A 26,439-nucleotide genomic window follows, 5' to 3' on the forward strand; every position below is an offset into this window, starting at 1 on the left:
ATTTTTGCTATTCTTCTCAGTGACAGTCCGCGTTCATGGCACTATTTGTACACAATTTTTCGACGTTGTTCTGCTGAAAATCCACGCCATTTCGAAACAAACTAATGAAAACGAATAAACAACTGCACAAGTGGTTAGAGAAGACTGTAAACAACAGGACGCAGCCATAAAAATCGACAGATTCTGAACCATTGCGAAATGGCAGCGGTATTTTGGTTGCGTCCATACTTTCTGGGACAGTCTTTAGTTCACAAAATATTACATTTGAACTTGATCGTTGGTTACTTCTTGGGAAAAACATGCTAAAAGAAAAAAAACGCTATTTGTCGGTTACGTCACTTATATCATTATATCTCCGGAAGCAAACGTGACAGTTAATTCATCTGTGCAAATTTGATTCACAATTAAAAAAAACTGTAAAACGAGCTCAAGCTTGTAGAAAACGTGTTAGCCATCTCTGAGAAATATGAGCAGAGAGGAAAAATTGCGTTTTGTCGGTTATGTCACTTATATGATTATGCTACTAAAAATTTGCATTTCCAGTGGCTTCATCAGAATCGCTTCTGTTTAGATTTTTTTTTTGTTTTTCACTGACACGAAGAATTTATCCACGATCGTAACATCGTTTTCAATGCAACTGGACCAACGGTTTTTACAGTCAAGTGTCATTCTCTTCTTGTCGGCCATTATGTCAGTCTGTCTTAGCCGACAGAATAAGGATGATCATAAGAGACAAATGCCAACATTTAAACACCTTAAATAGTTTCCCATCACAAATTACCACCGGGAGCAATCACCGATAATAGGCGTCTTTTCACACTTGGCACTAAGCGATCGCAACCAAAATGACCGCAGCATCCCATTTGGGCTGATCTAGATTTGTCGCGCTGCCGGCGGACAGTATTCGAATCTGTGGGCTTCGAGGCTAGCCCCGAAGGCTATAAATTTTGGGCTGGTGGCAGTCTTTTTTTTTCTCGGGTTTCTCGCGATCTCAGATCCGTGAGACGCAGAACTCAGGACGATGGGCACTGGCGCGTAGCCGAAACATCTTTTTCCCCGAGAGGGGGAAAGATTCGTTCCGCCAGATCTGGGTCAGAATGCCTTCGGTCGGAGATATTTGTACGATAGTGCGTTTTGAGGTTTTTCGAATGCGACTTCGCATGTGGCCGCGAAAGTGCATTTTCCATCCGGACCAGCAGCAACATGATGCAGGTCACCGCTCGCTGCTGATGGTCACCGGCCGATCGCGTGGCAAATAAATGGCGACGGTTTTTTTTTTGAGTGCCAGATGCGGTCACGGCGATAACTGCTGAACCTGCCAGACCTTAATACGTATCATCATCGCACTTATTGTGAGATGCGCGAAATGCCCGCACAACGGAATGGCCCCGGCAGAAGGGCCGATATTAAAGGAGTGTGTTTGCAATTTGGTTCAAACTCGTGTCAAAGAATAAAAAAAACCGGAGCAATAAGAAGACGGCTTTCACTCCAGCCCGAATCCGTCGGTGACCTAATTAGTGATGAGTGTAACCGCGAGCTGATGTGGCGCCGGATTCGTGGTTCGGATTATGATACCTTGCGCTTAATGATCGCTGTTTCCTGGCATCGACGATCGACGAATGGCATCCACAAATGGAATAGAATGGGATGGTTGGAGTTTTGGGGGGTGGTGGTGAAAGGCTCGAATTTGTTGATCCGCATGTTTGACTCCTTATCGCGGCGGATCATGTCGGATTTGGAAGTGGAGGTGGTTTTTTTGGCGAATTTATTGGCAATGGAAGTACTTTGTTTATAGTTATTTTTTTTTTGTTTTGGAAATGTCCCTTGTTGCGTTGTTGTGAGTTAAGATAAACTTGCGGATTAGTGAGAAAATATGATTATTTCTTCGAACATTTGCCAATCAACAGTAAATTCAAGTTTGTTTTCGAAGACTTGATACGATAGTGGTTCCATCAGTGCCATCATAAATTCAATTCGATAATAGCCTTTTACAATAATTTAATTGCACTCAGTTCTCGGCAGGTTATTAATTTTTAAGACTGACTGCTTCCTCCGGAGACATCATTTTTCAACGGTTCATTACACGCCAGTTTTTCACAGTTATGCGTTAATGAAAAAATCAAGTTCTGTTCTGATCATGATGAGTCCGTTTGTATCCTAATTATGCTTAATTATGGAAACGGAGCGTCTAATTGAAAAAAGGCTTGAGTGGAATCAAAAATTGGAAGCGCCACTGCCGTGGGTTTTTCAGTCCGCCAGTGGTCAGAAGATAATCGAGCAGGATAAATTTTGCAATGATATTAACTCCGCAAGACCCGTTTTGATCCATTTAACGTAGTGATTATGCTCTTTTCTCATATGAGCACTAATGAGCACTTAAGGAAATCTATGTGAGCTTCAGATGCTGCTATATTTGAACCATAAAAATTAAAATATAACAGCATTTGTCATAACTGTTTGAACTGCGTATTAAACCAACGGTTTTATATCCGCTAATGCTAATGTTTATTATAAGACATGGTTACTCTTAAATGCAAGCATTTCCTTTTGGGGAATGGTCGTAATACGAAATATAGAATATGACCATGAATCGTGTTGAATTCGAAAGAATGGCAACTAGTGAGATCCAAATCCAAACAAGTGCTGTGAGCCGCATGGCGTAGAACTTCCAAGTTCAGTATTTCCAGTGGTTCTTTTGCCGTATGGAAAAAAGAATTTCACAAAGAAAACAGAATTTGAGTTGCTCCTTTATGTCTTGTTTTCAATAAGCCAAAAGTTGAAATTAGCAAAACTAAATTTTATCAACGTTTTCAGTAAATTTTAGTAGTCGTCACGACGAATCTTTCTACAAAAACAATTCTTGTGGTCGATCGAAATATTGCTTCTGATTCGGGTAATTAAAATGTCACTAATTCGCAAAACCCAAAAGTGTCTGAAATTATACATTTCAACATGATGTGGAACAATTTTTGAAAAGACATTTTTCGGTCTCTTCGACCTGAGACGAATGGTATCTAACACTAGAGGACCCCTTTCTATAGAGGAAAGAAATTTTCGTTGCATTATGATTTATTTTCCTTTCATATTTTTGTATTAGAATCGTTTACGAATCGGTCATTACAGACGCAGACTTCATCCTCTACCTTGAATCCTAAAACTACCTTTGAGAAGCTGAGAAAAAAGGATGCTAGTTTGCGTTTCTCAAACACGAACAGCAATTTTGAGATGTCAGTTTCGCTTTCCTACTGGATAGGAATGATGACTGAAGTTTGATGAGTAGCCCACTAGTGTTCCTTATGAATGTATCGCAACAAAATGGCGTCTGGATTGAATTAGCTGGCAACATTGGCCAACATTTTCAGCCAATAATTTAAGTGAAAATAATAGCACAGGACATTTATGTCCAATCTAGAACCGCTTCAAAGGAGTGTTTATTTTATTTGGATGATTTTACAATAACGGTCTTTTTCAGATCCTCTTCTTTTTAGTACAAACTGACGAATTTCGCACTAACTCGAACAAGTGTTGGCAGCACCCTCTCAGGTTTTCATGAAATTTTCCGGAAATCACAGAGACACTGTATACTTCGTTTTGACAAGCTGATCAAAATTGTCTATTGAAAAGAGCCAAACTTTTTTTTTCAAAATATTGAAATCGAAAAATGACCAAACTTACAAAAAAAAATCTTGTGCTAATTATTCTCACAAAATAAGTCAAATTTTCGAATAAAAATACCGAAAAAAATCCAAATTGAGTCCTACACTGATCCCAAAAATAAAAGTTATGAAAAGACTTCACAAAATATTCTATAGTTAGTTGTCCGCTATCTATAAAAATTATCAAACTGGACAAGAAAAATGTTTAGTCAGAAAAACTGTGCAGTGTATGGACGTTTGGAAGGGAACATAATTACCGTGGGACAAATTTCACTTCAATCAAAAAATATGTTTTTGCAAATCAAGTTTAAATTTTTGAAATTGTTTTTTTCTTCAGTGCAGGATTTTGTTACACGAATTGAACACCAAATCGTATTCGGGATTGACCAGCACCTTCTCAGATTTTACTGGAACTTTCTGGACATGTAAACTTTATCACGGAAAGGCACTTTGTATGCTTTGTTTTTGTTCCGAAATGGATCTAGACTGCATTTTGAAAAGGGCCAAATCTTTTAAACATTTTATTTTTCAAACGGTTACAGTCGAAAACTGACATATCCTACTACAATGTGTTGTACTAATGGCTTTCACAAAATCAGCTAAATTTTTAATTATTTTTATTGAAAAAAATTCCAATCAAAATTCTACACTGAAAAAATCGATTGAAAAATAATTATGTCGATTTATAAAAAAAAAAATACATATTCTGATTTTGATGAAATGCTGTTCTAAGATATTTCAATATTTTCTTACCAATCGACTGTATATTGAATGATGGTAACTTTAAAGGAAAAACATTTTTTCTTCCCAAATCTTCATCTAGTCCAGTACCGCGACTTTTTGAGAATGTTGGGCAGAACAAATTGACTCAAATGGCACGTTCTCTAATTCTGGATGATTATTTAATAATCATCCAGAAACCAATAAAACTCAATTTGTGAGGAGATGTCACAGAATACTGAATGTAATATAATCTATATGGTATTCAGTTTAGTTCTCTAAAAAAACATTGGAAAATAACCAGTTTGCAAAATATGAACGCGGTTGGGACAAAATTTCATCAAAACAAAAATTGTTTTTTTTTGTATATCAACTTCAAGTTTTTTAAATTGACTTTTTTTCAGTGTAGGACTCGAGGTTTGTGTCTTATTTTTGGTTGTACCTGATTGCTAGTGATGCGGCACATCCAGTTTAATGAAAACATCGATATATAAGCCCAAAAGTTTACATCACAAGATAATGGGATGCATGCACGAAGCATTGTCCGCGATTTTGGGAGCAGTAAAAATAGGGAAACTCTCGTATCTCATGAATCTCGAATCGAGTACGCAAGCCTTCGCTGTATGTCAATGCTTCCTGACAAAGATCATGAATCTTCGGGTGGCGCCATCTTTTGTAAATCGTAGGAAACTTGTTTACTAAATTCTTTAAAAGATGTAGAATGTTCTGAGAATTGACTAGATTTAATACGAAACTTTACAGGTCAGCTTTGAAACATTTTTATGCACAAAGTAAGCCAGAGATATCAAGACAGACGGAACACTCATTACAGAGTACGTGCAAGATGCATGTAATTTGGGCGTCCCCGGAGGAAGCTTTCTGAACATGACTCACTTCAACTCGCTATTATTTTCCAACAATCGGCAACAATTGATGAGTAAGTTTACTTTCCCAAGAGCTACCGTTGCGTGATCGTGATTCGAAAAGCCACTGTTTGAGTTACACCAGAGGGTCAGAAACTGACAGCGGACCGCGGATCGTCCGGTTGAGCCACATGCGTGAACAAAACCGACTTGATTCCGGGCTTGATTCAATTACTAACCCGCGGGAGGTCAGGCAACCGAGGTCACTCATTACTATCTCCGTACAGCATCTCTTTCCTTGCTTGCTTTCTTTCTTTCTCTCTATCTCTCTCTCTACCTGTCCCGTATCGCGTAACCTATATCAACAGGCGCTGACCGCTGACTTTGAATACCAATTCCGTCGGACTAAAGCGTTGGACAAATGGGGGAAAGAATGCGGCGGAACAGAAAATAAACGACGAACCCTGAAATTGGAGTACGGTTTGCGCTGATTTTTAATGATATAAGCAATGCAGAAAATGCTTTTACCGGGACCGTTACGACTGATCGTACGGCCAGGGCTCGCCAGAGATCGTTATCGGCCTTGCCGGGCCCTGCCTGCTCGTCTGTCATCATGCCATCGCCACCGCCACCGGACCGAACAAAACAATATATCTGGAGCAAGCTCCGAAATTTGTCGATTCGTCGCGCAAAAGCCGTCGTCGGACAAAGCCTTTCAATTTCGAGAACCACCGAACCACATGCAACCGGGAAACCGGTCGGGGTCATCGGAATCGGTATTTATCGAATCGGGTCTTTAGTTCAAGATTGAGCCTCTCAGATTTTTTTCGTTTGCAATTTTCTTACTCCGTCCGGTTCGGTTAGTTGATGACGTGAACTTTCGACGTGGTCGCGCGGTCAGTCGGTTCGATCCGACCGCACTGCAAAAACCGTTACAGAATGAAGCCCGAGGGATCATTAATTATTTCATTCTTCTGCTTCTGCCCATCACTCACTGTTATCGGACTTGGCAATGCGACTGATGAGTGTGTGTCTAAGATGTGCAGTGCCGAGTTCTTTGCGGTGTAAAACGTCAGAAATTTCCACCATAATTAATACTTTTAATTGCGTCAAACGAGCGACAAGCAAGCAGAAGATCCTACCGGGAGTAGGCGCTGTGAATAACTCGTTCGTTCGGTCCACGGTCGCTTGACGGGGCCTATCTGCCGTTGAACCGTTGAAAGCTGGTTCCGGCTCGACCCGACCTGGCCCGACCCGGTGTCGAAACCCACGCAAAGGCGAGAGACGATGCATCCTTCTTCTCCGTCGTCATCGTCGTCAGTGTCAAGATCATGGCAGTGTTATTTTTTTTATTACCCACCTGGACCCTGGGTTGTTGTTTGGAGTTCCAGCAAATTTTGGTACCTTGCGTCCAAGTGTGTTTTTTGGGTGAAAGAACAAGGTTTCCGATAAGGGCCAATGCGTCACGGTGGTGCGGTTCATGGCAAGCACGGTTCGTTCGTTGCGACGATGAACGGCCCTAAGCGCAATTTAATATCAGGTGTATTGTGTCACGAATAAAAACATCATTAAATAAAGGATTACTCATTTGGCTGTTAACTGTTGCCGTGATTAGCGCTTATTAGCAGAAAGCGAAGCGATCCTCGGTAATAAACTTACAATTAAATTCATTAGAGACCAGCAGTGGACGAGGGGGAAACTTGCAACTTCACCATAAGTGCGAGGGAAAAACAGGAAAAGTAACAGAATCATAGTAACATCACAGCACAGCAGGGTTGCCATCTGAATTATCAAGGAAATCAAACCAGTTGGTCAAAAAAATGGGCACTTCGAAGTCAAATGTACTTCGTGCTAAAGAACGTTTGAATCTTCGAACCTATAAGAAGCAGAAACAACCAAAACGTAGTCCGAAACAAGAAGCATCGATCAGGCCGACGGTTCGAAAGCTGTGCAATACGATTTTTGCTGGAAATTCGAACTGCATAATCATGGACGACGAAACCTACGTGAAACTCGATTAGAAATCCTTGCCGGGACCACAATATTATACGGTGCGAGAAGGGCAAGTGTTAAACCAGTCCGAGACATCGATAGAAGTCGCAAAATTTGGTAAGAAAGCTATGGTCTGGCAAGCAATTTGTAACTGCGATAAGATTTCGAAACCCTTCATCACCACTGCTTCAATGAACTGCGAAATATACGTCAAGGAATGTTTACAAAAACGACTTCTATCCATGATTCGAAGCCACAAAGATCCTGTTGTCTTCTGGCCAGATCTTGCTTTTTGCCACTACTCGAAATCAACGGTAGAATGGTGTACTACCAAAAATGTCACTTTCGTCAGAAAAGACATGAATCCACCAAATTGCCCACAACTTCGACCAATTGAAGAATTTTGGACATTAACGAAGGCACATCTTAGGAAACATGTCTCGGCAGCTGAAACCATTCAACAAATCGAAAAAGATTGGAAAAAAGTATCAAAACTTGTCGCCAAGAAGTCTGTACGGAATTTAATGAGGAACGTTCGCAAGAAGGTGCGCCAGCTAGTCTAAAATGGCTAAGTAGCAAATGTTGAGAATAATATTATGTTGTTGTAGTCTAATATTATCAGTATATCGATTAAAATTTGAATATCTAACACTTGTGAATTATTTACAGCGAAATCAAAGTGCGTCAATACTTTCTGGGACAGTCTTTAAACACGACAAAGTAATTTTGCAACATGACCATGTTCGCCCATATGTTGCACAGTCAGGAAAAATATACTTAGAAACGCTTAAATGGGAAGCCTTGCGTCACCCGCCGTAGAGTATAGACATTGCTCCTTCCGATTACTTACGATTACTGATGACTCGAAGACAAAACGTAAAAATATGAAAAAGAAAATCTTCTCCTTGCTGTGGATATACTCTACAAAATTAGGCTATTCTGGACTTTGCGGAGAGCATATTCAGGAAGGCAACCCGATCAAGTAGCGCGAAATACATGCATAATACTTTGCACGTACAAATCTCACTTAAAATATTCCAACCATTCGTCTTAATCGGATTGCGTTCTGGAATGCGTTACTACATGTACCAGAGTAGTTGAGTTGGTAGAGCATCTCCACTGTAATAGGAATGTAGCGTGGGTTCGACTCCTTCCTCTGGTGTTTCTTATTTTAATTAATTTTTCATACTTTGTTTATCAAAAATCGGTCTTTTGAAAAACGGCCAAAATTGTTTTACCATTTTTTTCAAGAGACTATAGTCCAGAAAAGAAAAATCTTTCAAAAAAGTTGTGTGTTAGTTATTTTTATGTATCAGGGTCATTTCGCCGAAGGCTATTTCGCCGAAAGCCATTTCGCCGATGGCCATTTCGTCGAAAGCCATTTCGTCGAAAGCCATTTCACTGAAAGTTATTTCGTAGAAAGCCATTTCACCGAAAGCCGTTTCGCATAAAGCCGTTTTGCCGAAAGCCATTTCGCTGGAAGGGTCATTTTGCTGAAAACCATTTTATCGAAAGCCGTTTTGCCTAAAGCCATCTCACCGAAAGTCATTTCGTCGAAAGCCATTTCACCGAAAGGGTTCTTGCGCTGAATGCCATTTCGCCGAAAGTCATTTCGCTGAAAGGGTCATTTGACCGAATTTGAATTTGAAGCAACACTGTACCCTTTCAAAAAGTTTCTCTTTTTTAAGGTATTTTCAAGTTCAATATAAACTAAAAAAAAATGCACGAATTAATCATGGAACTTTTTTTGCACAAAAATTCAGTTTTTTTAAGAAACGGATATATTTGGATTTATTGTATTTTTTGTTTTTGGTGGAGAATTTTTTTTTGTTTTAAACCAACAAAATTTAGCGGAATTTGTGAGACGCGCTTTGATTAAAAATGAATAATGAAAAAGGTGGGTGGGTAATGTCAGAGACATAACTGGATGTCGTGAATACGAAAACAACTGACATGTTCCTTAACACTTCCGAATATCAATAAGTTGATTAATTGTATGAATTATGCAAGCATTTCCCTCTTTCACATTTTTCGCAAAAACAAAGAAGGCTTCACTTGATCTCGATTACTGTGAATTTCACACAGCGAAATATGCACAAATCTAATCAAACAGTTCTAGATTTGCACTAAACTGAGGATTCTTACCTTCGATTTGCGAAGAAGAAATCCTAATAGTTCTTTAGAAAACTTTTAGAGCCATTGGAACGGCTGATTTTGTATGATGCTCTCCTTCGTTGTCCCCTTTTCGTTGCTTTTTCACCAATACAAACGACTAGCAGCTGTGACGTAATCGCTCTTGTCGGAAGCGAAACTAGCTTTGCAAACGACACACAATACATCTGCTAGCAGTGGCGATAGAATCCAAACTGATCCAATTTTTGTTAAGAGCTTTCTTTTTACGTGATTTTTTGTAGATTAATGGGCGGTCCTAACGGCTATAAAAATAGCAGCATATAGAATTTTAAAGTCGATTATTTAATTTTGGATTTGCATTTCATTGAAAAAAACTATCAGGATGCTATACGGGATTCATTCCTCCCTTTCAGAAGGACCAAATTGTGGAACTCACCACGATATTAAGCACTGTTCGGAACATTTTTCTCGAACGATTTGTTGTACAGCAGCAGATATTTTGTTCTCTTCCTCAGAACACTTTCTGATTGGCTGGTGTTGACATGGGTCAAATGAGACAGGAATTTTCAATAGTGTACTATTGAAATATTTTAATGCTGTTGCTATACACGTTTAAGTTGAAATTTTTTTATTCTATTGGCAGTTAGATTATATAAATCCTTTCACAGATCACTGAGTTATGAGCTTTCAAAATATGAGAAAGGCAAACACGTCTTATGAATTATCCTCTTTGATACTCGTTCATACCAAACATTTCAGAATAGTTTAATTTTGAATTATTTGAGATTATGTCACACAATTGAAAATTTTATCATAATATTGTGATCATATTTCCGATGGCTTGTAGCAAAAATTATGTTGATTCGTTAGATACAACAAGAGATATTCACGATCAAAAACTTATCACTCTCTCAGAGAGTAAATTTGGAAATGGCGCCCCATAGTAAAGTAAGTCGTATTCACAACAAAAATCATGTTGCAATGAAGAAAAGGAGACAAATCCAGAGACTGTTTGCGTGTAGGGAAAACCGGGGCCAAAAAGGCTACTTTTGATTTCATCTTAACTTGTTATTTGAAGATTTTTTCTCAGCGGTTTATGTTGAACCGTTAGGTGGCGTTAGCAATTGCCTTCGAGTTAAGTGAATAAAAACGTTTCACTCATAATCTAATTCACTGTCTGGCTCAGGGAAACAATTCACGTATGTAAAAATACTGGCCATTTTCGCCCCGGTCTCCCCTATTTATATTCGCTACGTGTTGTCACTGGTCTTTCTGACGTTTTGTATTGCGGCGAATCGAAATTCGATGCGTTAGAGATGTGAAATTCTGTACTAATCTTTTGATATGAAAAATACAGTACATTTTAATGGGAAAATACAGTACAAATTTAAATACAGTACATTTAAGGATAAAAAACTGTGTACTTGGGTCAAAAGTACAGTATGATACTGTAAAATACAGTACGAATACGAGCGTTATCTATACCAAAAGAAAGTGAGATCTTTTATTCGCCAAAAAAAAAAAACTGTTGCCAGTTCATTTCGACCGACATTTGGCAACCATTTCCGCAACAGGTGCACTGTTTCATCTTCATTTTTCGCTCGGTTGATTGAGTGGGCTATCTTTGCCTCACAGCACACACCACACCGGATCAACATTGTGCCGGAGAAACGTCGTCATCTGTCTCGGCCCTGTCATCGATTATCGCACAACGATAATTCATCGTCCGCGGTCGGGTCGTCACAGGATATCTCTGGGATGCTCGGATGCTCGGATGACAGAGGCGGATGCATCGGAATGGCGATGGGGAAGCATTTCTAATTTTAGCCTTCCCTTCGCTTAACCAGTTATGGGTTTACGATGACCGCTGATGGCTAGATGGATCATCGTCAGGCCCGAGCAAGTCAAGCAAACAACATTTTTCACACACTGTCACCGAGCTGGGCCCCTGTAATAGCTCATTCAGAGCTGATGCATAATTATAATGGAAACAAGACGATTCTAATGTTATACCATCATTCATTCTCTGTCTCGCGTGTAGCAGGGGGGGTAGAGGATGAAGGGACAAAGGGTGAAACAGCGATCAATCACCGCTTCTGATAGGGCAGCTAACCGCAGCAGAATGTGTGACTTTAAGGCAATTCTACCCCGATCATTTCCACGGTTGTGAGCAGATCATTTTCTGACACGATATTTATGAACTCGAGGCCCGTTTTGATTGATTTGAACAGGACAGGAGAGAAAAAAAAACATGTCCACTTACCTTTCAGCTTAGTGATTTCGATGGCAAACATATTCAGCGACATCAGCTGCAGCAACCGGTGCGAGGTGACCGCAATCGGCGAGTGCTGAATCAGTGCCCGGAACTCCCGCAGCATCTGAATGGCGCACGGAGTGAACGATTCCATTCCGGTCTTGGTGATCAACTTCCCCAACACGTGCATGAAGCTGACGATGAAGCGTTTGTTCAGTTCGATCGAATCCAGCTGCCGCAGTTCTTCCTCCTCTTCCTCGCTACTATCGCCGGCAGTGCGCCCAGCCAGCATCGGATCCAGCGGTGCCGTCCGATGAACCCGGGGACCACCCTCCGGATGAATCCACGTTTCCCGCCGCAGGTGACCATCGAAACGGTGCTCTTTCTCTTTCAGCCGGGCCCGGTTCTTCTCCTCCCGCTTGCGTTGGCTACTCTCGTACTGGTCGGATGAATCGAACGAAGAAATGAAACAAAAAAAATAAGATAAAATGAACAGATGTAATACAGCCCAATGAGCCGGTCCGGTACGGATGGTGGCATTCAGCATCCGCACGTTCGGTGGACGTATTAGGAAATGACAAGTATCATCATCAGCTTGTCTAAATTTGTCTACCATCAGAAGTTAATAAGAGTAGAGGTACTATTTTCTACCAGTTTGAAGTAGGGAGAAGTAAGCTGATAGATGATGGAAACAAACAACCGACGAAGGAAAACTCACCAAAAGCTTATGCTAGTTTTGTGTGTTAAAGTGGCGGCGGCATGTTGGAATTTCAAAGCAGATAAAATAAGCGACACTCGGTTAGTAAGAAGGTAAAGAAAAAAGGTTACGCTAGCCTATTATCTATGGGTATATAATTGATTGCATGTTAGTACAAAAATATGGGGTTTGCGGTCGAATAGTGGGGTCCCGGCGGTTGCATCGACGATCGTGACCATAAAAACGAGCGACTAATTGAGTAGTAATAATGGAAGGTGATCAACCGCGAAAGGACTTACATACATATACTATTCAAAACGATTGTCGAACAAATTTGTTTGCTACAACCACAAATTGCTTGCGGAACACTTTTGCATTAGAAAGGTTCTATAAAATAAATATTCATTTGACGTAGAGTCATTGTATTATCATATTTTATTCTTATTTTAATCAACAGACAAACTAAAGTCCTAATGATTATTTCTAAAAATATTCAAAAAAATAACATTCATTTTGCTACGTGGAAAATGGAAATCGAGTCCCAAAGATACACCATTGTAGGTTCGCTACAATCTAGTAAATTGAAATTTGATATCATGTAAGGTTAAAGGTTTATTTTCCAAGTTCTGTCACCACTTCCAGGGGGCTAACATCACCATCAAATTTTGGGATTACGTAAGATGATTGTCACCGTTGGAAAGTAATTTGATTTTTTGTGAGTAGTGACTTCATAAATTAATGTTCGTTTATACGATTCTTCATGCGATTACTTTTATTCAATATCAGTACGATAACGCCTAAATAAATGGATATTTTCGGAAACTCCATTATTTCTCAATCGTCTGGGCAGATTTTAGATAACTTAGATTTATATGAAAGGCCTCATAAGTAACAGGAGCGCAGGATTTTCCACGAGCACCAAACAAGCCCCGTTTGACCGCTTGTTTGTGTTCGCTTTTTTTGTTACCATGTGCAACTTTGCTTCCGCCGTTTTCCGATAGGTGGCTGTACCGGCTGAGGCTGGTCAAAATACATAGATGATAATTCCATTAAAGTAAGTGTGTACAGTGCCTAACGAATTGTTATCGCCGTTTCAGTGACAGTTGTTCTTGTTTTCGTATTATTCACGCTCGAAAATGTCAGTTTATGTTATGTTTTCTGTTACAGTTCGAAAAAAAATGCAGCTGAAGCGCATCGAATGCTCTCAAAAACTTACGGTGATGTTGCTCTGAGTAAAAGAACGTGTCGGGAGTGGTTTCAACGTTTTAAAAATGGTGATTTCGATGTCGAAGACAAACATGGTGGTGGAAGATAAAAAACCTTCAAAGATGAACAACTAGAAGCATTGCTTGATGAAGATTCGTGCCAAACCCAAGAAGAGCTTGCCGAATCGTTGGGAGTGAATCAGCAAGCCATTTCAAAACGTCTCGCTAAAAGAAAAGCGGCCACAATATCAAGAGCGACATGACAAAGTCATCCTTCAGCACGACAATGCTCGGCCTCACGTCGCGAAAGTGGTCAAAAAGTACCTGGAAGCGCTGAAATGGGAAGTCTTGCTCCAACGCCGTATTCCCCAGATGTCGCCCCTTCGACTTCCACCTATTCCGTTCGATGGTACACGGCCTGGCAGGTCAACATTTTCAATCCTTCGAAGAGTTGGAAATATGAATTGTTTCATGGATAGCGTCAAAAGAGGGGGGAAAGTTGTCGCTAGCGACGGACAATACTTTGAATAATACATCTGTAAGCACTTTTTCGCAATAAAGTTTTTAATTTTGGAAAAAAAACGGCGGAAGCAAAATTGTACACCAGGTTTGCCAGGCAAGCAAAATTCTGCGCTCCTGTTACTTCTGTGTATGAAATTCAACTAAGAAGGGCTATTGTACCAATAGTCATCTCATTAGTGCAGTCGCAATTTTACTATTTTGCAGATAACTTGACATAATGATAAAATCGAAAACAATATTTTTGATTCGGCTCTAAGAAAAAGTACCGCAGAAAAAAATAGATCGACAATTGTGCAATACTGCAGTTTAAGCAAAGCGAAATCTTTAAGCAATTTCCATCTACCGTTTGAGTCAGTGGCACGAACAGAGACAGCAGATCTCATTCTAACCAATGATTTTAGTATTCCACAACAAATTGTTGTTAGTCATCTAGGATTTCAAAACCTAGGTTTGGTAACAATATGACATTGATTTCAATAACTTACTTGTTAAACCCATCTGGAAAATTCAAATTGTGTAGCGCTTTGAAAGAATATCCACAAACAGAATTTAAGAATTGTAGAAACATAATTTCCACTCTCCAGAGCGTGGACAAAAAGTCTCTATAATTCCTTCAAAAATTCATGAGAAATGGTGAAATGTTATTCACTTATATACAACCTTGATAAAAAAAAAGTTCTCAAAATCACCACCGCGTGGCGCTCTCAATCACCCGATTATATTTTTTTTTTTGATTGCCACATCATATTCTATCAAATTTTCATCTTGATACCTGAACATTTAAAAAAGTTACGCTGTATTGAATACATCTGCGATTGTGCATGTCCTCCAATTTTTTAACAATTTTTCAAAATGGAATTGAATTTGTAACAACGAGTTTGCATTGAATTTTACGTTAGAAACGGTTTCAATGGTGCGACGACATTGCAAATGTTAAAATAGTGTTCCAACAACGATACTCTGAAGAAAACAGTCGTTTATAAGTGGCACGAACGTTTTTTTTCAGTCGATAAAGAAGGCGATGCTCACAGTTTTCATTGATAACAAGGGTGTTGTTAGTCATGAATTCCTTCCATAAGACCAGATCGTCAACAAGAAGTATTACTTGGGCGTTATGCGACATTTCAGTGAAGCAATTCGCCGAAAAAGACCAAATTTATGGGCAAACAACTCGTGAATGTTGAATCACGATAACGCACCGTCACTCAATACCATCGTTATCCGTGAACATTTGGCTAACAACGAAACGAGTACCATTCAGCAACCACCGAATTCACCCGATTTGGCTCCCTGTGACTTTTTCCTATTTGGCATTTCAGATTCAGATGGCTCTGATGACCATTCCGAACACTGAATACAAAAATGTTTCGAGAATGTGTGTTGCAGTCGATAGGGAGTACTTTGAAGGGGACAATATCGATTTTGATGAATCGTCTTGTATAATAATAAATTCCGGGAACTTTTTGATAAAGGTAGTAAGTTGACAAATTGGTTTTATGTCAACAGAATGGTTTTGAATACCTCTAAATGTTCCGTCATTTGTTCTAGTCGTAAACAGTCTTCAGTCAAGTTTGACTATAATATTTCTCAAACTATTCTCGAACGCAGATCGTTGATAATAGAACTGACTGTCCTCCTAGATTCTAATTTGAATTCTGTTGATGCAAAAGATGAGGAGGTTTTATGCCTGTTGGAGGGCAAGTTTGACAGACACTAACTCCAGTGGGCTTTTCCCTACTTTAAATAAAAATAAATAAACAAATAAATGTATGTAACTTCTACCAGATTTCTCAAACCAGCAAACGTTTCGAAAGATGCAACTAATTTGTAAAAAAAATGTAAAAAATGTTGATATAAAATTCGTCCCGAAGATACATGCGACCCAGAAGTTGGTAGAGAAAAGGGTAGACGGTGTGCGTCCAGGCAGTGAAAGTACGATTTATCTACTGGGTGTCACTCACATATTCCAAAACTATTACACTTACCACCATGAATCAAATGGCATTTTACTCCTTAGAGGTCTCTCTACACGGAACCGAAAAACTACCAAATTTTGAGTACTTTCCATCTAATTTCGGGGTTTCGTTCAGTAAGCTAATTTCAGGTAAAGTGGCTCTAACTAGTTTCCATAAAACGTTTGCAAAAATATACTGAGAAGTTAGAAATATCCTCTCACTAGAAAGTTATTTTTACTCAGCGGATGAGTTCTAATAACTGAATTTCAGGTTGAATGCGGTTTACCTAATTTTATTTTATTGAACGAAACTCTCGCTGTTGGGTGTTTTTGCTCTTTGTGTTTTGACAACAGAGAGCAAATGAAGGAAAAGATTCAATAAAACTCAAAATTAGGTGAAAAAAGCAAAAAATAGATAGTTTTAGTGTATGGTTCGTATTGAATCAATCCGCACAGGAAGCAGTTCTGCTGCGGGACGTTCGCAGTGCAAATTTTGCTTCAAACAAGATCAATTGTGCCATCCAGCTAGCTGCTGGTCGTTTGCATTGGAGCAAAATGCATCGAAAAGTAGGGACAGACAGGGACCGTGAAAATTCTACAAATCAGTCCTTTTAGGAGCTATAAATGTTTACAAAAGAACTACAATTCTAGTAGTCTTTCTTATCTGTTGAAATATGCGAATTGGAAGCGAAAATAATCAGTTTAGCGAAGGTATCAGTATGTTATATTCTAATGAGGAAATTTTCGCATACAGTTCTTGGCTTTTTAAATTTTTTTTTGTTTATTAGTTTGAATGCGTTTTGTTGACTTCAGGGTGTGCAAGTGGTGTCATTTCATTTGTTCATTACATCTGCATTCCATTCCATTTTTGAGCTTTTGATAAACGATAAACTCTAGATTACTAGTACCATCCAAGCATATGGAAAAGGGTGAGCAAGGTGAACCGATAAACTTAGTCTTTGAGTTTCAGTGATAATATTTTGACCCATTGATAACCTGTTTAAGGGTCAATCTACAATCTTAGGAAGAGGGATAATGCAGCAAAACGCAAAAGCAGTTTTCTATGCTGTAGTTGAGCGGAAATTTAAACGAGAAATATCAATATGTTTGGTCCATTTTTCTAAAACAAACTGCTATTTTTTTCTACAAGATTCATCAAGCAGTAGCGGAGAAAACTGCTTTTGCATATTTCAACAATGGCTCTTTGCCTAAGATTGTAAGTAGAATGTTAAGGTTTGTTAGCGACAAAATCTGGACAGATTAAGTTTTTAATAAAACAGTTCAATCCAAGATGGATTTTTTTTCATTTGATTGAGCATTATTATTTCCTTGTTTACCGTTCCATAGTGATAAAAAACAGTTCCATATTGCCTACCAAACCAAATATTTTTATATGGAACCTGGTCTATTTTTCGTCCTGGAATGCTCCTCTATGCTGTCCGTATAAAAAAACACTCCGGAAAGCAGCTTAAAGTCTTCCAGCACATAAGTTTATTATCATGCAGGAAAACTAGCGCGAAAGTTTTTTTTATTTTTTTTGGCAACATGTACGTATCGAAAGATCTGGTCTCTGCAAGTATTTGCTACACATTTGCGTCTTTCTGGTGGTTCCTGAGATCCAGCCTTCCCGACTGTTGTCAAACGTGTATCAACAGTTTCTTACTGACAGATCCGGATTTTCGACGCCATATTCGATCTAAAAGTTTGTAGTATCACCAAAAATTGATTTTACAAAATGAACAGACTATCTGAGAAATATTTCACGCCTTCATGTAGTATTTCCAGAGATAAACGTGATCATTGCAAAATTTGCAGCAATGAAGCTCCGAAACGTGAGATAAACTGTTCACCGAAGGCGGCTCTTAATTTGGTCATTGTTTCACGTGCCGTATAGGATGTGGTACCGTCTTGTTGAAACCAATTCCAATTTAGCATGTCCAGTTATTCCATTTTGTGCAATAAAAAATCGCCAAGGTAGCGCTCGCCATTCACAGTAACGTTCCGCCCGTCGTCGCCATTGAAAAAGTACGGCCCGATGATATCATTGGCCCATAACCCACACAAAACAGTGACTTTTTTGGGATGCATTGGTAGCTCTTGCAATGCTTCTGAAGACAACGAATCAACTGAACCAACTTTTTTTTCAGATATGTTTTTGAAATTTTTAAACGAATTTTTGACTGGAATTTTCTCGGAAGTATGGTTAAAAAATACTTCCATCTAGACAAAACCAATGGTTTGTCACACTGAAGATGTATGCAAAGTGAATCCTGATTTTATAATCTGGAATTGCTCAACCCTATCGATTTTACCAGTGATCCCACTATTCGAACATCACCCGGAACCTTTTTCCGCAAACAAAAAAGCATCTGATCTAGCTACGTACCGATCACACCGGGAACTCAAAGCAAAGAACCTACCTTCTTCTTGGTCTCGTTGAACAAATCCATCAAACTCTCACGCGCCGACTCGAACGGATTGGACGACATCAGACTGCGCATGTAGAAGTAAACGGCATCGATTTTGCGTTTCTGAAAAAAAAAACAAACAATATTCAAAATTAGAAAAATACCCTTCCCTTCCGAATCAACGATGAATCGAAACCTACCGCATAGACCGAGAGTAGCGCCAGCTGGTTGTACGGGCGTCCGTTGCTAGGCCGAATTTGCTGTGCCTTGACGTACCACTGTTTTGCCTTGCGGAAGTTTGTGGCCTCGTTCTGGGAGCAAGTTTCCCGATAGCGCGCGAGATCACCGAGGAAAAGGAACAGCTTCTGTGCCGACACCAGGGCGAGCCCAAACTTGCTACCCTTGGTGTAAGTGGCCGCATTTGGACCGGTAAATTTTTCCAAACTAAAATTATAGTGACGCTCCAGCAGGGTTAGCATCTGTTCGAAGAACTGCGTTCCGTTTTCGATGATGTCCAGAGCTTTCTCCCGATAGTAGGTCCGATTGTGCGGGTCCGGATCTTCGACCAGCAGTTTGCGCATCTGTTCGATGATGTTGTAGTAGAGCAACTTCCAGAAGTGATTCTCCAGGTTGACATCCTGTGCGAAGTGAATCTCCGACAGCAAGAAAGATTCGAGCAACTTCTGCAGATCGGTTCGTATTCGTACGTAGATGTCCCACTCGCGGAAGAGATTACCACTGAGCAGAAGTTCCTGAAGGCGATTGTCGGCAGCTTCCAGTTGGTGAACCATGTCCTTATTCCGTAACAGGTGCGCCTTCGGGTTGCTAGTGTCGTACCAAATGGGACGTTGGTTTGTTAGCTGATTGCCACTGGAAGCTCGTTTCCGTTCGTTGTTCGTTCCTGAGCCGGGGTTCGCCAGAGCATCTAAATTTTCTGGCGGATTATAGTTGCGAGTTTGGGACTGCGACACCACAATCGGTTTGTTCGGATTGTTCGGATCGAACAACGTTCGAGCATTTCCGCTTAGGTCGGTGTCTCTCGGTGTTCGATTCTCCCGAATGCCACTTTCACCCCCGACGGGTGGTATCTTCGGCGGTAGCACCAACACACCGGGACCTTTCTGAATTCCGATCTGTTCCTCAAATTGCTTCGTCATTTCCGCAATTTTCACATCCGTCTTGTCCGCCACACCGATCTCATTCGATCCTCGCCAGCTAGTGGAATCATTTCGCTGCCATGACCCGATCCGTTCCGTGCTATTATCTCTACTATTGCTATATCGATCCAGTCCGCCCTTCCGATGTGCGTACCGATCGCCCCGCTCATAATATCTATCCTGGCTGTTGTCCCTGTATGACTTCCCGCTTCCACCGGCACCGCGCCCTCGGCCCCCTCGGTCGCCGATTGCCGCTCGATCCATGCTATTCTCGCGACTCATGTTGGACGACTGGGAGTTCCGGCGGCTACGACCGCTACTTCCGCCGCCGCCGCCACCACCCTTCGGTGGATAGGGTACCTTGAAACTAGCACCATCATCGTAGAAATCGGCACTCGAACGGGAGTTGCTACGTAGAGAAGGGAAAAAAATAAACCGAATTAGTTTTCAACCGCGATTGGTAAATGTTTATTGGGAATCATAAAACCAACCAACTGGAATGTAACTTACGGCAAAATTTTTAATTTTTTCCTATTTCCATTTCTGATTTGTGTGCGTTTGTTGAACGTAAAGTATATCGAAATGTTCAGTAACTATACTAATCAAATAGTGATCGAACCAAGACGTTTATATTTATTGATAAGGTGAGGAAACATCGACTGTATGCTCCTTAGAGCAGCTAGATTAGACGTAATGCGGGATTCTTCAGGTTCTTTTTGGGGCTATCTGAAAACTCTTGATGTAACGAAGCCTTTTGAGCGTCTGTTTCATGTAGGGGAGGAGCGGTACACTGCGATATCGATAGTAACGTTGCGACCCTTTTTCTCAATTTAGGCTAGTTTAATCCACCTAGCTTCGTCTGGTCCGTTGTATGTTTCCATCATCATCGCAAAGCTGCGTATCAAATCATCAGTAAAACGGAAATCTAAACGAGCGATCTCTCGAAAGATCAGGTCAATCCTCCTTGCTCTCCTATTCATACCTTTAAAAGATTAGACATCAGTAGGTCTTCAAACTCATACCCCTACAAAGGTGTGAGCTGGACGTTTTATCTAAATGATAATAAATATTGCATCACATATTTTAACCAGTAAACAAAATTCAAAACAATCTGATAAATCTAGCCGATATAGATTCTCTTTCTGAAGAGCGAGGGTTAATCAAAAAAATTTCCAACCTGGGAAGAACGTTGAACAAATCAGGAATTGAACCCGATATCGTTATCAGTACCAGACAGTGATTTACCAGACCCTTCCCGCTGGACTAATTTATCACTACAAACTTCAGCTAACCCAATTTCATCAACAACTTTCGATCCCAGTTAGTTTCCGTTAAATTGAAGGAGAATTGTTACAACTATTTGTGGCTAAAAAATGGATCAAGACCGTTTTTCGCGATCAGCTTCTCCACTGAACGGAGAGCTCACGTAATTGTTATTGAAATTAGCTTGTAATCTTCCGTAATTCACGATGTTTGATTCTCCTTCCACCGTCAGAAAACGATTTATGAGGGCGCCCTCTTTTCCGCGGTCTATTCGACGATGCATCGATAACCCGAAGTTCTTTCACTTGAATTTGTTTCTTCAGCATTCGGAAATTCTTTAATGATATACTGTAAAATGTCATTATTACTTCGACCAAAAAACATCAAATCCATCAGCCTTTCGTAAGATCCATTAGTTTGGTAAAATGAGTAGAATGTATTTATTCTAACCAGAACTCATTGTGCGCCGTTTTACAGTCGGTTCGGTACACAGGTAGACGAGAAAGGAGGCACAATGTCGCAGGCTTCTCGCCACGATTCGGTTAAAAATATTAGCGTTTTACTAACTGACACCTGCTTGTTTGAATGGTTGTCAAGCTAATGAAGATTTGTCATGGCCAACTAGTGCGGAATAAGGATACTACACAGTATCTTCGACTCTCAATAGCGGCCCTTACACGGGAATTTTTAATGATTACTAAATAATACCATTCGAAATCTGTTTCGATAATTCATCATTACTGCGTTTACACGTTTATTAAAAATAACTTTACTTTTTAGTAATGATACTTTTAATGATCGTGTAAGGGCCGCTAATTATTCTAACTCAATCGAAGTAATCATTTTTAATAAATTAATTCAAATTATTCAATACAAAATCTATTTTCGGCTGTAGTTTTTGTGTGCCTCATTCCTCGTATGGGCAGTGTATGGAAAACTTGTAGGGCTCATTTGAAACCAACATTTTTCTAAGGGTAGTATGTTTATACATTAAGAGATATGCAATGTGTTTTTTTTTTAGTTTTTGATGTGGAACACATCTTTATTTTCCATATAGGGGTGCAAATCAGAAACTCAAGGAAAAGTACACGTAGGAATGTGATTATTGATGTAATTTCGTCGGCAACAAAACAAACACAAATCAAGACAAACGATTTTCGGTGTTTGTTCCTAATCAAGATCAATCTAAACTGACTCTTGTGCAATTGCGGATTCAAAAGTGTGACGATTGATTTAACTTTTTGATTGTAGATCATAAGAAATTTTGGTTACCTTGTTCCACATAAATGGCTCGAACAACTCCATGGGGCTGATCCTTGTAGTTTTTGACAGTATTTTCATACTAATTCAAATGAGTTTAAAAATAGCACTCTCCCAATTTCCTTTTGAATTTTACCTCTTAGAAACCGTATGGGATACATAAAAATGTGCGCAATAACTAGCTCGCCAACTCTCCTGAAGAACCTTTCACAATTGAACTTGTCACAAAAGCATCAGAACAAAAAAATTGGAGTAGGCAAGGTCAGATTGACTTAGGACTGCGTTCGAGATGTGTATAGATATTAACTGATTCAATACCATTTAATATTTTGTAGTCCTGGTAGGGACCATTCGGTTTCAGGAGATTGCGTTTGTATACTAGGAATCAGTGCTGTAAAACTTCATTCAATTCAATTGAAACTGAATGTGGAACACATTGACGATCTCTCTAATGCAGTAAACTTCACTCTCTGAAACACACAATGTTTGCTGACGGCCCGAACGGGCAGCATTCAATTCATCACTCGTTTCTCTTCAATCGAGGCTCAGTTTAACCACCGTCAGTTGATCTCTTGAAATGTCAAAATATCTCTTTCAATAGTGTGAGAGCGGCCTACAAATGAGGTTCATGTAAACATTCGAATCTGTTCAAGATAATAGATGAAAGACAAACCAGATAGCTGAAATATCAATCACAGAATACACATAAATTAATTGTTTCCTCCTTTAGTTTTCATTTTTAATACTTTACTCCATTTATAATTCTATTCGTTCGAATTTGCTTACTAGCAAGAGCGAAGGCGTTGAAGCAGGTAGACTACTTGGCACTCGGAACTGAGCAAACAAAACTTCAAATGACTAGATATGATTAATCAACTGACGATGAATTCCGGGAGCTTCACTTGAAAATGACAGCAAAAGTCAAATGAATTAGTAGGGATATGCTGACTGTCAGCGGCCATAAATTTCATTTTCATCTTATATTATTCGATTGAAAATGAAATTTTACCGCACTGTTAGGAATATTAGAGCGGCAGTTTAAGACAGTTTTCTGCAAAGCTCTTCATGTTCAAAGCTCCAAACTTCAAGGAGTCTTGGAAATGACTATTTGGTTATGAATGATTACGTTTGTATTCCAGGAAGTAGTGCGCCATTTCAAGTCATTCATAAGTTTGAGCCTTGACCTAGAAGAAATCATTGCATAAATATAATCGTGACACAAGTCGTACAATCGCTCATATATTTCAATATTTCATACATCTCAATGTGGCTTTCAGATGGGCCAAATTGCGCATTTCTCTACGATATTAAATACTTTTCGAACATTCTCCCGAACGCAAAGCAGCCAAATGCTAGCTCTATTTACGCTCGTTTGGTGCGAATTTCGCACTGCAAAAGTAGCATAAAGCTAATCAAATTATTCTAGATTTGCACTAAACTGTTGATTTTCACCTCCGATTTGCAAAGAAGATAACATTTAGACCCATTAGAATGGCTGGTTTTGTATAATGTTCCCCATCGTTGTCCACTTTTCGTTTTCTTTTGTCGTGAATACGACTTACTTTACTATGGGGTGCCTTTTCAAAATTTACCCTCTGAGAGAGTGATAAGTTTTTGATCGTGAATATCTCTTGTTGTATCTAACGAATTAACATAATCTTTATTACACCCCATCGGAAATATGATCACAATTTTATGATAAAATTTTCAGTTGTGTGACATAATCTCAAATAATTCAAAATTAAACTTTTCTGAAATGTTTGGTATAAAAGAGTACCAAAGGGGATAATCCATAAGGCCTTTCTCGTGTTTTTAAAGCTCAGAGCTCAGTGATCTGTGAAAGGATTTATATAATCTAACTGCCAATAGAATCAAAATTTTTCAACTTAAACGTGTATAGCAACAGCATTGAAATATTTCAATAGTACACTATTGAAAAACCTGTCTCATTTGCTCCATGTCAACACCAGCCAATCAGAACGCGTTCTGAGGAAGAGAACAAAATATCTGCTGCTGTACAACAAATCGTTCGAGAAAAATGTTCCGGAAAGTGTTGAATATCGTAGTGAGTTCCTCAATTCGGTCCTTTTGAATGCTAGAAACGAATCCCTACAGCATATTAATAGTTTCTTTCAATAAATTATGCAAATCCGATAAGAAATAATCGACATTAAAATTCTGTATGCGGCTATTTTTATAGCCGTTAGGACCGCCCATTAGTGAAAAAGCTACAAACGAAATCAGGTAAAAACAAGCCTCTCAACAAAAATTGGATTAGTTTGGATTCTATCGCCACTGCGAGCAGATGTATTTTGTGTCGTTTGCAAAGCTAGTTACGCAAAAATGAAATGATGAAAAAGCAACGGTGGAGAGCATTACACAAAATCAGCCGTTCTAATGGCTCTAAAAAATAGTTTCTAAAGAATTATTAGGATTTGTTGTTCGCAAATCGAAAGGAAATATCCTCAGTTTAGTGCAAATCTAGAACTTTTTGATTTGATTTTTGCACTTTTCACTGTGTGAAATTCACAGTAATCTAGATCAAGTGAAGCCTTCTTTGTTTTTGCGAAAAATGTGGAAAAGGGGAATGCTTGCATAATTCATACAATTGATCAACTAATTGATATTCGGAAGTGTTTAGGAACATGTCCGTTGTTTTCGTATTCACGACATCCAGTTATGTCTCTGACATTACCCACCCGCCTTTTTTGTCCAATGCAAACGACCAGCAGTTGAATTACGCAATCGTCTCAAGTTTGAAGCGAAACTCACACTGCGATTGTCCCAGATATCCTCACAGAAAAACTAGTTATTGTTTTTCTGCGTTTGGGTTTGAGGAACGAAGCCCATTGACTGCCATTGACTGAAGCACCAGTTGAATAATGCCGGGTGTAGTTCCACTGTATTGAATAAGTGGCGGGCTGCGCACTCGATGTGTCTCCGTTCATGGATTATCATAGACTGAAGCTAGCAAACAATTGCCGCTGGAGAAAGGATGCGTCTTCTAAGTGGCGGGAATTTTAACATCATCAGCAAACGATAAGCGAGGACCTTCCAGATAAAAATTAACATCATTGAAGTACAGTAAAAATACTAACGGTCCGAGGTGACTTCCCTGTGATATTCCGGATGATGCGTGGAACCGATTCGGAAGCAGTGATGTCTGAGCTCAGCACACTGCTCTATACCTGCAGTGTGTGCCTATTAAGCTCGTGTGCTGTGCTTTACAAACCACTCATGAGCGTGTGCTATTTGTGTTGTCCACCTACTGATAAGAGACAATAGAAGAGCGGACACTGTGTGCTTAAAAATTATGTTATATTATTAAATAAAAAAACGGACACTCAACTCAGCACATGAGTCAGCTCACGAGCTAGCTCCCCATTCCAGCTCATGAGCCAGCAGATGAGCCATCATAGCGAGCTGGTTCTTCGAAGCATACGACTCTCGATCTAGTAGCAACACGGCACACGAGTGTGTGCTTCAGACTTCGCGTGCGTATTTTTAAAAAGGTACAGCACACGGACTGTATGAGAGCTGGCTCGTGTGCTGGGCCATCACTGTTCGGAAGTGTGATCGTCAAATTTAACTGCTTAACAACGATTCCTGAGGTATGAATGTAGCTAACGAAGAGTATTCGAACTGAATCCAAGTATGTCCAATACAGCAACCGTGATGTCATGGTTGATTACATCGAAAGCGAAGGAACAATCTGTTTAGATAGCTTCCATTTAAAAACCGTTTGACATTGCATTAGTCACATAAGACAAAAACGATAGTAAATTTGTGGTTGTAGAGCGGTTAGGCATGAAACCGTGTTGAGTATCGACGATATAGTACTTGCAGTGATTGAAAATTGGTGGCAGCATAATCTTTTCGAACAGCTTTGGTATAGCACTGAGGTAAGTAATACCGCGCTAGTTGTTTCTATTTTTTTATCGCCTTTCTTGTGGACTGCTTGTGGAAGCTTTCCATTAATTGGGGAATACTTCTGTAGCGAGTAACATTTGAAATAATTGTCAGAGGCGAACGATTACTTAACGCGAGCTTAATAACAGCCGGTATTCCGTCAGGGCCTGGAGAAGCAATATTGAAGCAGTTCGATGAGTTATTAGACAGCGGAACGTTAAGTGCAGCGGCTGCTATTTACTGCAAATGCACAAGATTTCATTTGAAAAATAAAAACCTAGAAAACTTTTCCGCAAACATCTGGCATATTTCCTGTGTACACGAACCAGTACGTTCTTCAAATTTCATTGACTAGGGTAACCCGAATTCTTTCCTCTGCTCATTCACATGTTTCCAGAAATACCTTGGATTTGATTTGAGTTTTTGAAGTACGTTGTTCAAGTAGT

General features: G+C 39.6%; 1 protein-coding gene across 3 annotated transcripts in view; it reads right to left on the reverse strand.

Moving 5' to 3' along the window:
- The window catches only part of LOC131426149 (telomerase-binding protein EST1A), a 237,000-nt gene that overhangs the window by 207,793 nt on the left and 2,768 nt on the right, over positions 1 to 26,439 (reverse strand). For 2 of the 3 annotated variants that reach the window (XM_058588615.1, XM_058588613.1), the window contains exons 4-7: positions 20,072 to 20,104; positions 18,605 to 19,970; positions 18,417 to 18,527; positions 11,628 to 12,057 (exon numbers count right to left, since the gene is read on the reverse strand). In XM_058588615.1, coding sequence (XP_058444598.1) covers positions 11,628 to 12,057; positions 18,417 to 18,527; positions 18,605 to 19,970; positions 20,072 to 20,104 — 1,940 coding nt within the window. The remainder of the gene's footprint in view (positions 1 to 11,627; positions 12,058 to 18,416; positions 18,528 to 18,604; positions 19,971 to 20,071; positions 20,105 to 26,439) is intronic. The other variant, XM_058588614.1, reaches the window with a different exon arrangement.

Source organism: Malaya genurostris, chromosome 1, assembly GCF_030247185.1.
Source record: "Malaya genurostris strain Urasoe2022 chromosome 1, Malgen_1.1, whole genome shotgun sequence".
Taxonomy (NCBI): domain Eukaryota; kingdom Metazoa; phylum Arthropoda; class Insecta; order Diptera; family Culicidae; genus Malaya; species Malaya genurostris.